The sequence below is a fragment of the Leiobunum rupestre genome, chromosome 11, assembly GCF_980474605.1.
Source record: "Leiobunum rupestre chromosome 11, qqLeiRupe1.1.hap1, whole genome shotgun sequence".
NCBI classification, from domain to species: domain Eukaryota; kingdom Metazoa; phylum Arthropoda; class Arachnida; order Opiliones; family Sclerosomatidae; genus Leiobunum; species Leiobunum rupestre.
Genome location: NC_143394.1, coordinates 2,331,273 through 2,347,632, shown reverse-complemented (window position 1 = coordinate 2,347,632; position 16,360 = coordinate 2,331,273). Strand labels below are relative to the sequence as shown.

The following is a 16,360-nucleotide window of genomic DNA, read 5'->3' as shown; positions in this document are numbered from 1 at the left end:
GTACGAAATACTTGCCGCATCTTTAACGCTCATTTTATTTATTATTGATGAAGATACCGTAGAATAGCTATTTTCGATATCTGGTAATGGACGACTCGTATACTTCCTGTGGACGTTGTGACACATACCGCATGTAAAAGACCAATACCGTCCAATTTCCAATATCATATAATGACTCGCACACCCAGGAAATCAATGACTGCATTAGGAATCGTAGATGTCCAAATATCCACACCAACAAAAAATGTATTAACAATAAGCCAAATTCACAAAGCACGAAAGCCACTTGACTAAACAACAGCTTTTATATCAATAAATGACCGAAGACGGAATAGTTAGGGCTCTTTATAAATAAAAACAAACGAACCCAATTGATGAACTGCATTAAACATCTTAATCAGTCGAGAAAACGTTTAAAATAAATTACGAAGTAATGACTACCCAGTTAAAAACCAGACCAATTCGATATTTTCTTCATCAATGAACTATTAAGCTTGAAAACAAATACGCTAAACAAAATATATAAGAGTATACGACTGAAAAAACGAAATAAATTACAAAAAAACTAACGGGTTCTACCCTTTAATCATCTTATCTGCTGACTGCGCTAAAACAAGATTTGACCTTTAATTTGACGTAAAAAATGTAGACTTTAAAAACAAAATAGACATCTACGTAAGGTGTTCATAATCTTCCCACCCAAACAAATATTACATTTATTTTTATCCCGGTTTTACTAGTATTTAAATTTTAGAGATGTAAACGTCAATGGCTCATCGGTTAAACGTCCGCGTCCTACGAATGTGCCCCGGGTTCGATTCCTAACGACGATCGTATATAACTACAAATTGGTCAATTCCCACAATTGAAAATTTTTACATATTTAAAAAAAAAATGGTACAGGGAAAATTGACGTTAATAACTTTAGAACTGCTTAAAACACTTTCGCCAAAGCTGTTTTAGAAAAAAACACCGTAGGTTAACAAGCGTCGGTGGCTGAGTGGTTAGAGTACATCTGTTGCACGAGGCAGACCCGGGTTCGATTCCCGGCCGGCGACAATAAATCGCAAATTGATACTAAGACGAATACCGTGAACAATTGGTGGAAACCCTGCCATTGGACGTTGAGAGGGTGCCATAACACTTAGTAAGAAGAAGTAGAAGAGAAAACGCCCGTACAAACACAACATACTCATGAAACTAAAATACAACAGACGCAACACCCACAACCGTCATAACACAACAAGCTCTACCGTCATAACAGAAACTCAACATTCACACCCTACACACAAACATAGCAATAACGAAATATCCAATCAAACTGAGTTAAAACTGTCGTGACGCTGAACGTTAACGAAAAAAACCATCCAAACCAAACCTAAACGCTCACCGTCGCACGGTGGTTTTGCCAACCCTTCGACTTCGTTCCCTAATTCCTAGAAACTGCGTACGCAGTGATTAACCTTTGTACGGAGAAACGGCGTAACCTTTACACCGTGACAGACAGACACGGTGATTGTATAAGCCCTCCTAGAAGACAAAGTCTCCTCGGAGAGGTAAAAAGGAAGTATAATCTATTGGTTTATTTAAACATATTCTAAGTATTCGACGTTGGATTTTTATTTATGGTAGCAGGTTCGATTTATAGGCACTGTCGCAAGATATAATTCCATATTTCAAATATGAATCTATTAGAGCAAAATATACACTCCTTAATGTTGCGTACGATAACATAAGACGTAAAAGATATATATTATAGTTTTTTTACTGTATTTTTAATATGTACATCCCATTTTAATTTGTGGTCGATATAAGCACCTAAATATTTTAGAATTTTTACACGATTTAATTCTGCACAATCACAGTTATGATTTGTTACGCAGATTGAGTAGTGAATTTTTATAGAACACCCTTGTGGGAGGTTATGTGAGTGTATAGTTATAATTTGTTACATTGACCGTGAAAAGTGTAGATGAGCTTCATTAATCTGTTAGGACTTGAGAGTAAACAGTGTTTCTGATTTTGGGGCCGACTTTAATTCTAGGCGGTTTTCTTCCTTAGTTATTTTGTTTGTTTTAAGAATAGGGTTGTCGAAGAATAGTGCAAGTGTTATATTTTTTCTTATAACTTTAGTTATGCGAGTATTAATTTATTTTAATTTAATTCAGGATGAATTATATTTTTATTGAAATTACTAATGCAAATTACGAATAACTTTGCTAAAGAAAAAGATGAATAATATGTTTTTAAATATTAATTAAAATAACGAAAATGATTTCAATTTAATAACATTTTTTTTAATGTCGTTCATTGAACAACCTTCTTATTCGTGGCCGATTACTACCAAATTTGTTTCTTCGGCTGTGACGTCAATATAGGTATTGCGAAGGAATTACTTTAACATGGGTCAAGTAAATTAAAAATTTAGAATTATTGGTAAGATTTATCGACAACTTGACCCTTTTTCGAACCGGAACTATAAGAATAATTGACGTCGTCGTTCTCGGAAGATTCGATGGAGGGTTTACTAGAAGAATTCGAGTTGGCGATTGTCCATGTGTACGTAAATATTTATTAATATTCACCAAAATGTTATTAAATAAAATCTTTTAGATATGTCTCAGGCTTGGCGTTTCAGATCATGAATGCCAGTATTTGACTGGCCAAATTTACACCATTGTAAATGTTCTTGATTTTTTCCTTTAATTAATTAAATATTCTGTTTAACTGGACGCACCCTCGTTCGACGATCCTAATACGTTTAATAAAGGTTCAGCTGTTTAACGCGCACGGAGAAAAGTTTTGTTTATCTACCATTTTGGTCCATTAATCTGAAATGGCTTTCTAAGGTTTAGGCGTTTAACTATCTTAGTTGGCTTCAGGCTAAGCATTCGAAAAGAACGGCATGGCAATCGGATAAATGGGGTTATTTTACGATTTTAGTTGTTTAACGAGACCGTGAAAATAATTTTCATATTGAGGAATGAAATTAATGAAACATATGACCCGTAGGTGCTGTTGACCGCCGTCTCGAGGACAAACTTCGTGGAAAAATAGAGACCCTGAGTCCTGGTTTCTCGAAAAGCAACTTAATTTTTCTTACAAGGTACAAAAGCTGTTATTTGTATTCTCATTTTAAACTCATTTATCGATTGTGTTTGCAATTTCAGGGCCCTGTTGACAAAATGCGCGTTCGAATGCAATTTAACGAATCAGGGTATTTTGAGCGCAATGACTATTGGCGATTTTGATTCGGCGAAACGAGAAGGCGACAAGCGAGTCGTTCGTGTCCCAGATTTCAAAAAGGGCCGTCGTCTGGTCGCCAAGAGGTGCCTCTTCCCCCACCCGACCTGGAGCTTCCTTCAACGGTAAAATCGGGTTTGGCTGATTCATATCAATATGAGTTCAATCAAGTTATTTAAATAACGGTTTCACTCAAGTGACGTTAGTTTGATAAACTAAATCCCATATCCGGATGACCGAAATGGATATGGCTGTCGAATGAAGGGACTGACATGGCTAAATAGAATTAAGTAGTACCGATCGAGCGACTTCTTAATTAAATATTTGTCTAATGGCATTAAAGAGGAATCGGCCATTGACGTAGACCTTAACGTAGAACTTTTATTTGGGGAATGAAACACCCCCTTTTATTAATATCTTCGGTGCCGAACTACTATGGTTAAATAAACAACGCGTCAATTCAATTTTAATTGAGTGACGTTGTGGGGAATTCGACCTTTCGTTGGAACCCATTCGGAGCTAGCACCGTGGTGTATGCGGAACACTGACACCAACATCCAAATCGAAAATAAGACTTCGCTCCTTCATATTTAGAAGGGATGAGGCTAAAATTGGTTATGAAAATTCAGCTTCACTTCTTTTTGAAACTAAAATCGTTAATAACTTAAAAGACTAGCGTATACTTACTTTAAGAATGGAGAGATATCTTTTAATTTTCGTTGTCTCTCATAACGTAAAATGAGTACCAAAATCGTTTAAAATATTTTCTGCTCATTTAGCTATCGTCATGAAATTCGACCTCTAGTGGCCAAACATGATTGCCGCTACTTTTTCGTAAAAGCCAATGGAAAGCGTATACATAGCGTTGGTGAACAAATTAGAAGGTAATAAATTACTTATTTCTTTTCTTCTGTCACTTTTATCTTAACCGTTTAAAAAGAGTATAACACTAGCCATGAAGGTCAAGTCTGAAACGCGATAGAAAATCCTGTTTCGGGCGTTTACATCCCAAAGATAGCTCGGCAAACATCGCGCCAGGAATTAAAATGGAAATTTTCTACTCTGTTTTAGACTGTTGCGCCACGTCGAGTGATTATTGAAACTTAATTCCCTAATTTCGGTTTTACATTTGGAGATCTTTAGTACACGGCGTTTTCGATCTCAAAAATATACCGAAATCTTAAAAAAAAAAAAAAATATTCTAAACAGGGCACCACCTGATTTCCACCTTGACAATGATTATCTCGGCCTTCAAATTGGTGATCTTTATTATCCGAAAGAGGTCCTCTCGCTCTTTAAGGTTTGGAAAAACGAAGACGGTCTCGCGTATGATCCCAAAGCGATGGAGACAACTAAGGCGAAATCAGAATATAATCACAATATTGGTTTCTCAAATAACATAAAGTTTGACGGACTTTTCGGAATAGTTGTAAATACCGCCTAGAGTTGGCGCTATTTGCAGTTGAGGTCCTGTTCTGAGATGAGGCTCTGGCTGCCCTTTAGTCCAAAATTAACATTATTTTAACTAATTTTATCACGCATTTTTATTTAGCGCGTAGAATGTCCAAAATCCCAATCATTTGGTTGTATCAAAAGTAAATAGGGGTAGAAAGTCTATCACTGCCTTCAGATATTGCCTTCCACCATGCTTGAGACCCTTTTTGAAGAGCTAGTGATCACGTGATATTTCTAACCAATAAGGATAGCACATTACGCGCGAAGTAGTGCATTTGTGGTATTCCGGTCCGCGCTCAAGATGAAAATTTTGAATTTTATTCCCTGGCAACCATGTCACCGCCTCGCGATTTCAAATAGTCTCTCTGTCAAATGCTGACCATTATTTCCTTCGATAACGGTTGATTTTAATTAATAATTACTATATCAATTTAAAATAAACAAAAAAGCTCGTAGCTATAGCTATTATTTCAGTTAAACTTGCAAATTGTTAGGCCTTAACATCGTAGATTTACCAATTAGTCCCGATCTCTGCTCTTAGATGGCGCCACGCTCTCCACGATTTAAGTGAGCGTTGTTCTAGTTACGGTTAATTACTTTTCAAAAGTCGTGTTATTATTTTTAAAATGTCGCATTTTAGTTTCTATCATATATCTACTTTATTTAGGAACTAAATTAACCAAATTATCGAAAGCAAAAGTTTAATATTCGCGTATTTTATAGAGAACTATTTTTCATCGTGGCGGAGTACAACCGATACCTTTGTGTCCCTGTAAAGAGGCGAGGGGGAAGTCATTTCCGAAGCCCAAAAATTTTACCCCTCAAATAAGACGTCGTGCGGCTGGACCCAAGTGCCAGACTTTCTCCCCCTATTTACTTTTGGTTGTATCAAGTATGTATTTATTTATACTCAGGGAGAATGAATATGTCGAGATTATTTTTAGCGTTATACCAGTTCCACCCGTTGGGGCCCCTGGTATGCAATAAAATCAAATAATACTGCAATCTCAAAGGTTCTTAAGAATTACGTTTTTCGACGCGATTAACGCTGCTGCGAGGACGCAAAAAATAAGACCGCATCCCCCCCCCCCCCCCATTAGCGTGACGGGGTTGGGGCGTCGACGTGTCCGTCGATAGTCTCGACATATTAATTCTCCCTGAGTGTAAATAAATACATTCTTGGTTGTATGTTTATAGCTTAAAAAGGCGCTCAAACCATGGCAAATAACCCCCAGAAGGACTAGTAAGGCAAGCAAAAGTTCGTATAGAGAATTTCCCTTAGAACTGTCACGCGCAACTAACGTAGCGCTACCTTCCGATATTTAGCGGAAATGAAAATGTAGGACAATATGTCTGCCTACCGACGTCGGGTTAATTTGACATTACTATATTCAGCAAAAAATCCTGCGGATGTTTTTAAACTTATAACTTCGTATGTTTTAGTATCTGAAGGTCTGCTTGAAATGTCATTTATCTTCTCAATAGATTTAATAATTATTCTTTGAAATTGGGTTTCAAAAATATCTGCAAATTATAAATAACTTCAGCAAAGGCTTAAAAGTTAAAAACTTTTTATTTAACTTAAACTTTAAAAACTTCTCAATGAAGTTACATTTAATTTTTAACCATCTTACTTAATAAATAAGTATGTATGCTAACATTTTTTCTAATATAATATAATATTAATAATATAATAAAATGTATTTACCATTTATCAATGAAACCTCGCTTACTCTTTTGGACGCGGCCATATTTATGTGGTAAATTTACAACTCCCGAGAAGAGTGCTAGATGGCGCGCTGTTCGATTAGCTAGACGAAAACGGGCCAACATTTGTACGCTTGCCTTACAACTCCTTCTGAGGGTTATTTCTCGATGCTCAAACCAATCACCGAAATAAAGGCCAGGACAATTCCCCTGAAAATGTATCATACGATCAATCGTTTTTGGACAATCTCAATTAGAATGCGTTACCCGAAAAGCGCATCCGAATTTTGTTCGTTTCCCGCAAACGCGACCGCGCTTCCCGGTGCTGCATTCAAACTGAGATTGAATTAAAATCATTCTTCGTATGTTTGATTTTCGTAGGATTGTTTTGAAGGAAATTACTCAACCTTTATTTTTCGGAAAACAGGTTTTGGCCCTTTTAACAAAATTCAGTCCGGTTGCAATTTCCCTTAAAATATTAGAGCAGTATTAGGGAAATGTCCAGTAATTCAAATTACTCTATTTTGAGTAAGAAGAGAGGAGCGTCTCGACCGATTTCAATTGGGCAAAATTGAACTACAGCGGCCTCATGTATTTTTTTTTGCGGAGAATGTAGCACTTGACGCGTAGATTACAAAGTGTTTTTTTTTGGGCCGTAAATATATTTTTTTTTTAAATTAACTTCATTTTAAACAAGTTGGCAAGCTTGCCAAAACATACTTCTCCTCGGAAGAATTGTCCCTAGTGGTATTAATTTCTCGAGATGACCCTTAAAGATATATCCGCAATTCAGAGTTATTTACTAAAAACTTAATCCCGGTTCCATCCCGCCCGGTATAAAATTTTAATTATAATACATATAAATGAGACGAAACAACCGATTTTAATTTATTCAAAATGTTATAAATTAAGTAGTTACAACAGCGAGTTAGACGTACTAAAACAATGCACAATTGAATTAAACCCTATTTATGTTAAAAGTTTATCAGTGAAATATAATACGAAGCCAATTTTAATGAAAGAAATAACTACAGAGGGTATTTGTATTTTTGTCGCTTACGAAATACTTGCCGCATCTTTAACGCTCATTTTATTTCAAATTAAACATCTTAATCAGTCGAGAAAACATTTAAAATAAATTACGAAGTAATGACGACCCAGTTAAAAGCCAGACCAACATAAGTGTAAGCGCACGATGTATACAACTCGATAAAAATATACGACTGAAAAAACGAAATAAAATACAAATAAAACGAAAGATATTTAATATTTAAAAAAACTTATCCTAATAAAACCTGACAATACCCTCCACGTCACGCACATTCGAAATACGCAGAATTAACGTTGTACTATATCCAGTTTAAAATATTAGAGTATCAAAAACTAAAAATAACGAATAGAAAAATACACAATAACAACCCAATCAAACAGATTTCAGAAACAAAACTCATAGAAAAATATTATAACGCAGTCAAGCAATCAGACTTCAGAAGCAAAATAATTCATAGAAAAATATTATAACGCAGTCAAGCAATAAATTAGTTCAAATACTTAGAAATCAAGCAATAGAAAATATAATATCAAGAAGAGCAACACCTTACCATTCACAAATACGATTTTTCACGTTATTATAATGAAACCGGATAAGCTTTTGGGCATGACTTACGCTCTTAAAGGTTCCTCTAAGACTGGACGATTTTGCGGGAAAAAGGAAATAAACTTAAAAAATAGTAGATACAAATATAAGACAGAAAAAACCAACAATACCAAAGATTAGACAAAAAATCAACATAATTTCATTCGTAAAAAAAAACCAGATTAGGCCTTCATAAATTCATTCATAAAAAAATTAAAGACTTTATTACCTATTATGCTTACGATGAGTGTCTTATTTTCAGTGAAGCTAAGCAGCTATCGGTGGTTCTGTGATGAAGCGCTCAACTGCCAAGCCGAATGGCCTGGGTTCGAAACCTGGGTGGCGCATTTGTTTTTAATCAATAGAGAAAACGCTAAATTAGAATTTCTTCGATGCAATAATTTCAATTTCAATTCTATTTCAATTAAACTAAAATTTCGTACTCTATTAAAGACGCTTCCGATAAAGCTGAAGGTCTAATTTTCAATGAAGCGTAACAAGTGTCGGTGGTTCTGTGGTAGAACGTCCGCCTGTCAAGCAGGAGGTCTCGGGTTCAAATCCCGCCCGATGCGATCGCAAATTGATACTGAGACGAATACCGTAAACAATTGGTGGTAACCCTGACATTGGAAGTTGAGAAGTTGCCATAACACTCAGCACTCAGTCCGTCCAAAAAGTCAATAAAAAGGAATTGGAGAATATGCACCCGTAACAAACGTTGCGACGGTGGGCGTTATACGCCCGCACGCACGCACTTAAAAATCGTTCCGTCGTGTATCCACCGACACCACTTTTAAGGCGCGCACCAGCCACATTCTGAGCATTGACGGTGGGCCTTCTGTAATCGTGGCATCGTAATTAGTGAAATCGTATCAACTTAAATAGTAACAAAAATTAGAACCGGTTTGAAGCATTTAATATACAAGAAAATGTACAAAAGTTTCAAGGGTTGGTTGCCCCGTATTGGCGCCTGACTTTAAAATTCCCCGTACTGGCGCCTGACGCACTTTAAAATTCCCCGTATTGGCGCCTGACGCACTTTAAAATTTCCCGTATTGGCGCCTGACGCACTTTAAAATTTCCCGTATTGACGGCGCCGCGCACTCACTTCGCTCAAGAGCTGGCGGCGCGCGGCGACCCCCCCCACCCCATACTAAAAAAAGCGATGGGCCATCTATAACGCGACCTAGAGGACCAAAGACTATATATACGCTTCGCTTTCTAGACAGGCGTGTTCCTAGGAAAAACCTGTTAACACCTCTGTAGCACTGTGAAAGCTGGGGTAATATTTTGATCCGCGGCTAGAGGCGCCACTAGTAACACAGCTCAAGCTAGGGGAAAATTTTGACCAGCGTCGAGATGGAGCCACAATCGGTATGCAAGTTGAGCCATAGAACACGCCTGTCTAGTAAGCGAAGCGTATATATAGTATTTGTAGAGGACAGTACCAAGCCTTACGCATCATGTATTTAACATCAAATTATCAACAACCCCCAAAAACGTGAAAAGGCCCAAAAAAGTGCAAGCTTTTCAATTAAATTAAAACCCCAAATAGGCGTTTGTGGCCCAAAAATACAAAACACCTAGAAAATGAACAAAAACTGTAATTGATTTTATAAAGTACGGGAATATCACGTGGAAATTATTAGGACACCGAAACTGTGGTGTCGGCGAACACACGACGGAAATAAGTACAACGAAACACGTGAAAATGCATCTACGTCACAAGGTCTATCAGGCGGCACCAAAATGAATATAAAATTCAATGAGCCCGCTGTAGTTCACTTCACCCTTCAATTGAACTAGGAAGACTCACAAAAAGTGATGTAACAGACTTGCAAGCCTAGTGGCTCGGTTAAAGAGCGCGATATTTGGCTCATTGATCGGTTTGATCAAGGAATTCTTAGTTCAGAAAAGACGATAATATGTTATTCTGAAATATAATAACGATAAATACACGTACAAAAGAGTTATTTGAGATGTTAGTAGATTGTGACTCGCGTTATTTTGCAAGCGCGTTGAAAATGAAAAAAGAGGCGCGCGCTCAAATACTTCAACCATTCGACAGAAAGTAACCAAACCATGTGACCTTTTTCGGAATCACCTATTAAAATGTGCGAGGGTTGGATATTCAAGTTAAGTGATATTTGCAACTCATTTTATATTTTATCCCGTAACCTTCGTTTAGAGCTCGCGACGAGTATGGGGCGCCAAACCGGAAAAAACTAAACAAGATAGTTCTAGATATATTTCAGTTTTCTAAACACATTTCAATTTTCTAGACCCATTTCAGTTTTCTAGACACATTTCAATTTTCTAGACCCATTTCAGTTTTCTAGACCCAATTCAGTTATCTAGACCCATTTCAGTTTTCTAGACACCTTTCAGTTTTCTAGACCCATTTCAGTTTTCTAGACACATTTCAGTTTTCTAGACACCTTTCAGTTTTCTAGACCCATTTCAGTTTTCTAGACACATTTCAATTTTCTAGACCCATTTCAGTTTTCTAGACCCATTTCAGTTTCTAGACACATTTCAATTTTCTAGACCCATTTCAGTTTTCTAGACCCATTTCAGTTATCTAGACCCATTTCAGTTTTCTAGACACCTTTCAGTTTTCTAGACCCATTTCAGTTTTCTAGACACATTTCAGTTTTCTAGACACCTTTCAGTTTTCTAGACCCATTTCAGTTTTCTAGACACATTTCAATTTTCTAGACTCATTTCAGTTTTCTAGACTCATTTCAGTTTCTAGACACATTTCAATTTTCTAGACCCATTTCAATTTTCTAGACCCATTTCAGTTTTCTAGACATATTTTAAGAAGCTCTCTCTGGATATTTTACGAATCTCTCTAGGTATTTTACGCGACGTTTTCTATGTATTTTAGGGTTAGGGACTTCGAAAATTTTCGCTTTCGCCAGTGAGAGAGTGGGAAAACTGCATGCAACGGTTTCAACCGCGTATTCAACTGAACGATCGCGCTTACCAAAAGAACGCGTCGTCGCGGTGACTGATAAATTCATCTCAGATAAATACCATAGTTGGCAGACACGGGCTTACATTTTGGAGGATCGAATGGTACTTGTAACGTCGTGGTGGTATTTATTATCTGAAGTCTTTAACCTTTAATAGGTGTGATGTAATCCATAAGGTCTACCCTTGGTTATTGTAATAAACTATTGTAAATATTATAAGGTAGTTATTAAATAAGCTATTCGCCATTTTGATTGAGATTAGCCCTGATGGTTTGGCCTGCGCCTAGTGAAAACGAAGAAGGCAAAACCAACTTGATTCAATTGTTAAATACGCGAGTTAAAAACACAAGTAAAACACGTTTAGATATTTCTATTTTAGTATGTTTTACGAAAACAAATATGTGGCCATAAAACAACCCAAAGAGCAAAGCTTAAATTGAGAGAAACCCGTTAGTCTATCGAGATCGAAACGGAACGAAAATTCAAGGTCGTAAGGTAGAGAGGATAGAAAGTAGATTGGTCTACTTTTATTACAAGGGGTGATAATATATTCAACGGAATGAGACGTGTTTTCGTCGTTGTATTTAGCGATTTTCAGCGTTATTTCGCAAGCTTTCAGGATTTTGGAAGCTATTTCGGGATTTTAAACGTGAATTCGAGTTTTTGTGTGTATTTTCTAAATAATCAAATCGTTTAGAATGATTTTGAGATTAACTTTTTGCGATGTGTACGGGAAAACTGAAATGGGTTTAGATAACTGAAAGGTGTCTAGAAAACTGAAATTTGTCTAGAAAGCTTGAAATATTTCTAGAAAATTGAAATATATCTAAAACTATCTAGTTTAGTTTTTTCCGGTTTGGCGGTACATAGACGAGCATGCGGATAAATACACCAAAACGTTCACTGAACTATCGGTAAACTAATTTTACAACCAGGCATATTTTCTTTGTGTTTTGCACCTATTTTCTTTTAAGGTAGCCCTTTCGAAGCCATTTTATAAAAACACTATTATAGAGTTCGGAAGACAAGGCAGTATTTAAGAATGCCAAATCAGAGCGAACCAAATTAGAATGAGTAATAAATTACATTTAATCAAAATTAGTTTAAATTTTAGTTATTATTAACGCAATTTTTTACCCAAGTTTTCATAGTTTAATTTCCCTTTAATTAACAAATTGCACATATTTTTAGGTTTAAAAGGAGTATCAAAAACACGACGAAAAAAGGTAAGAGTTAAAACCAATTTGATAAACGTTTTTAGTGACGTCATCGCTTTCCTCTCAGACAAGAAGGCGTCACCAAATGGTAAAATCAGATCGTCAACAGACAAGCAAGAATCGAGCAAAGAAAAGAACGAATGTGAAGAATTCAGCAGGAGCGAAATGATTGAGAAACTAATGCAGTATGTCGGCCGACTGACTTTCCAGGGCATTATAATTATACTTCTATATTCTCCTGGAAAGTCTAGCTTATTATTTATTTGATTTCTATTAATACTTACTTTTCTCCAGTCCAACGGTTGCCCGGTTGAATTTATACAAGAGGAAAAAGACCAGCGCGTCAAAATCTGCAGCTCTCAGGGTTGGTATCAGGAACCTTCTTTAGATAAAATAGATAATTGCATATTTTTTCGACTTCAAACCAATAAACATGTAAAACGTGTAATTTTAAAAATTAATATCTCTCTTTTCGTGCAATACTGCACGAAGTGAGATATTTCGCGATAGTCAGGAAAAAACCTAGTTAATTATATTCATTTTCGTCATTGTCGGGATTTACTTTAATACCCGGCCAAAAATTCGCTCCAAAGACGGACTTAACTAACCAAGCTGGTTTTTAAAGTGGATGTGAGATGTTAACAAGTACTCCGCGACGGCCAACTATTTTAAAGCATATCGTTACTATATCGCTTGGATTTATCGAATTTTGTTCTTTAACTCGGGTAAAAATTTTCCGACTTTTAACCTCTAATATTGGGTTTTCTTCTCATAGAGGCCAACTCAAAATGAAACAGATAAAAATTTAGAAGAGCTTGTCCTCACCCAACAGTGGCCTGGTCTGCGAATAGCAGACTCTCCCGGAAAAGGTCAAGGGTTATTTACAACCAAACCTTTTCTGAAAGGTAAGGTCAATTTCGTCATTTTGACAATCTGTTTTTCGAACCTAGAGGTGTGTTTAAAAACTCATAAAGGACACCAGTTTTTACTGAACGTGGATTGGTTAGCACTTTTGCCCCTCAGCAAGAGAAGCCGGTTTGCGTGTTAAAAATATCTCCCCACTGGTTTGGGTATTTTTCAGTGGCGTAACTAGGAACTCCGGGAAAAACGACTAGGGGACCTTTTAAATAGCACCGATTTTATTCATAAACATTTGGGGGCCCCACCGCGCCGCGGGGTCTGCGGGGGCGCTATTTACGCCACTGGTATTTTTCCTCCCAGATCTTCGGCATCTTTTTTCCATAAAACACTTGCTGAGGCTCTCGGTAATAGTATGTGTAGGGAGATCTTGGCTAACGTGGCTTGGAAGGGCTTGCCACCAACCTCCTACGCTATCTAACCCGGCCAACGGTAATTGGTTTACGAATCGCAAGTTAACTTAGACCTACTGTGGTGTCTTGGGTCTTAACTTATATAATTATTATAATTAAGTGACGTTGAGTACCGGGAATTTAGAACGTGTATCATTTCTACTACGGGCTCACGCTAGAGACAGAGGCGCTTATTTTGAACAGTTTTTGTAAAAGTGTGAACTAAGAAGTGCATTTGTATATTTAATTTTAAAATATAAAACACTAGTGATGAATATCTGACAAGATCTAATTTGGACAGTAGCAATACTTTGAAGTAGCTTAACTGGTCTTACTTCCGAAAGCTTTTTACTGATCTTTTGTGGATTGTCAAAAATTATCTCACTTCACCGATAACAACAAACTGACAAGTTTATAAAATAATTGCTTTCAAGGAAGAATAACGTTCGTCAGTTTGAAGTAGAGATGACCCGATTAAAAAATACCAAATTGAAACTCGACCCGACCTTGCCCGCCAAAATTATACATTTCAAAAACCCGACCCGCCAAAGTTTAAAGCAGATCCGGCCCGGCCCGAGAAAAATATAAAAATTTTAAACCCGACCCGAACAGGCCCGATATAATTGAAACCCGGTATACGCTGGTCAGTTTTATGTAAACAGTCCGAACCGACCCATTTAAAAAAACCTGACTCGGCCCGGCCCGAAAAATAATTATTAAATTAAACCCGAATCGCCAAAAACTTCGATATTGAAAACCCGACCCGCCAAAAACTTCGATATTGAAAACCCGACCCGCCTCGAGGCGTGCTCCGGTCGGGTAGGGTAGGGTAAGCCGCCTTTAGTGGGCCCCAGACTCATCTAGTTTGAAAGCTGCGTGCTGGTTTTTAGTTTAGTATTTTTGGAAGTTTATAACCTTTAAACGAAGCACATACGGACTCATATCAGTTAGACATATTTGACTAATTACGAGCCAAAGATCACGTACTAGAACCAACTCCATGTAACTAAACAATTAAGCGCCATTTTTCATTCGTCGCTTTTTGGAGTGAACAAAGTACATTTGGTTTTAGTATTGATCAAATGGTGGTATGGGATGATTGATATCCTAGGGGCACCTGTCCATACATTTTTAGACAATGCCCCACTGGAAGAATTTCCGAAGGAGCTATGGGCATATTCTAAAATAAAATAAAAAAACATAATACAGTAAAAATAAATGATCACTAGCCGGTACATGCATGCACCGACAAGGTTCTCTGTTACCGTTTACCACGTGGCAAAGAGCACGCGTGAGACCTAATGACTTTGTCCGAAGACCACCAAAAATGTGTCATCATTCTAGAAATGCCTCTGAATACAATTGTTAAGTTAGAAGAAACCACCTATGGACTGTGAGAAGGATGATAAAATACACGAAAAGGTAGATTAGTCCATAATTAAAAGGGATAATATAGCTAAATCCTAAACAAATTTGAAGAAATTTAAAAACTTACTAATAACTCGTACCCGATAGGTCTTCGAGCAAACAAAAAACGCGAAACTCGGATCAAATAGATCTTCGAGTAATAAACTAAATTTGTTTAGGATTTAGCTATATTATCCCTTTTAATTATGGACTAATCTACCTTTTCGTGTATTTTATCATACAATTGTGAACACGGGGAACTGTCTCACTTCTATGAACATTATTTAAGATTTACGTTATGATTTCTCTGAATAAATTCCATACTAAGACGTATCTCCTTTTGTAGGTGAAATAATCTGCGACTACCCCGGTGAAAACGTCTCCGTTTCAGAGGGTCAACGAAGGTTGCAGGCTCTTCCTCCGGATCTCGATGCCTTTTATGTTGTCGAATTTAAGCACAACGGCTCGAGTTATTGCATCGATGGCACAAAGGAGTGTGAATCATTTGGAGAAAAAATTAATCATTCAAGGATTCTCAAGAACGCTAAGCCTTTCACCAAGGCCATTTTCGGAATTATACATCTCTTCGCTCAGGCCCGAAGAAACCTCGCCGTGGGGGAAGAGGTTTTATGGGAGTACGCTATTCAGGGACGTCAAGGCCCCGAATGGAGAAAGACCTGAGTCACCTGAGCAAAGTAAGGATAAGAATACAAATATAAGTAGTAATTATTCATGAGCAGAAGCTATAGCCCTCATCAGAAAAGAAGCGCGCCTATTCTTCAGGTAAAATTAGTGTGGATCTCTATAACAAGTAGACTCTACCGATTTCTTCAAAAGTTTGAAATTCTGTACCCCAATGGTGACTCAATAATTTGCGTGAGCTCCATTCAAGTAGAAGTCCGGCTACCATATTTTTGCGCGTCCTTTATCATCGCGGACTTGACATTCTTATTACATTTTTGCTCCCTTTTTTGGTCTTCTAATTTATTTGAATTTTACATTTCAGGTCGGGTCGAGGGGGCCTCAGCCTGAAAAATAATAAATTTCATAAAAATAGTGCAACGTGAAAAATCTCGGATAATTGTGCTTAATGTTCCATTAGTGAATTTTTTAAATAATCGGCTACTTTCTCCTATTAACTCACGAAGATAAAAGTTTAATTTTTGTTGTATTTTTAATGGAAAGCTTTATTTAGTCGTTTATGGCTTCCATTTAACTCCTGGAAAAACCAACTCTTATACACCGCACGCACTCTGTTAATAAAACAAGCATAGATAACCAAGTTTCTAGGCTTCTGACCAAAGTTGTCATATTTATTTTTAACGCATTTAAGCAAACGTCCGGAACTTTTCATGTCTCTAAAAAAACACGCAAAGGACATATTTCTTTATTTCTCACTTCTAAGAA

At 36.9% G+C, this 16,360-nt stretch overlaps 2 protein-coding genes across 2 annotated transcripts in view; both read left to right on the top strand.

Annotated features, from left to right (window-relative positions):
• The window catches only part of LOC149921095 (calcitonin gene-related peptide type 1 receptor-like), a 317,091-nt gene that overhangs the window by 153,067 nt on the left and 147,664 nt on the right, over nt 1–16,360 (top strand). The window lies entirely within an intron of this gene.
• LOC149921100 (N-lysine methyltransferase KMT5A-like) lies at nt 12,170–15,635 on the top strand. Its single transcript, XM_090162560.1, has 5 exons — nt 12,170–12,245; nt 12,304–12,421; nt 12,531–12,600; nt 13,012–13,141; nt 15,300–15,635. Exons 2-5 carry the CDS (start codon nt 12,402–12,404, stop codon nt 15,632–15,634), a joined length of 555 nt encoding a protein of 184 aa, XP_090018686.1. The 5' UTR covers nt 12,170–12,245; nt 12,304–12,401; the 3' UTR covers nt 15,635.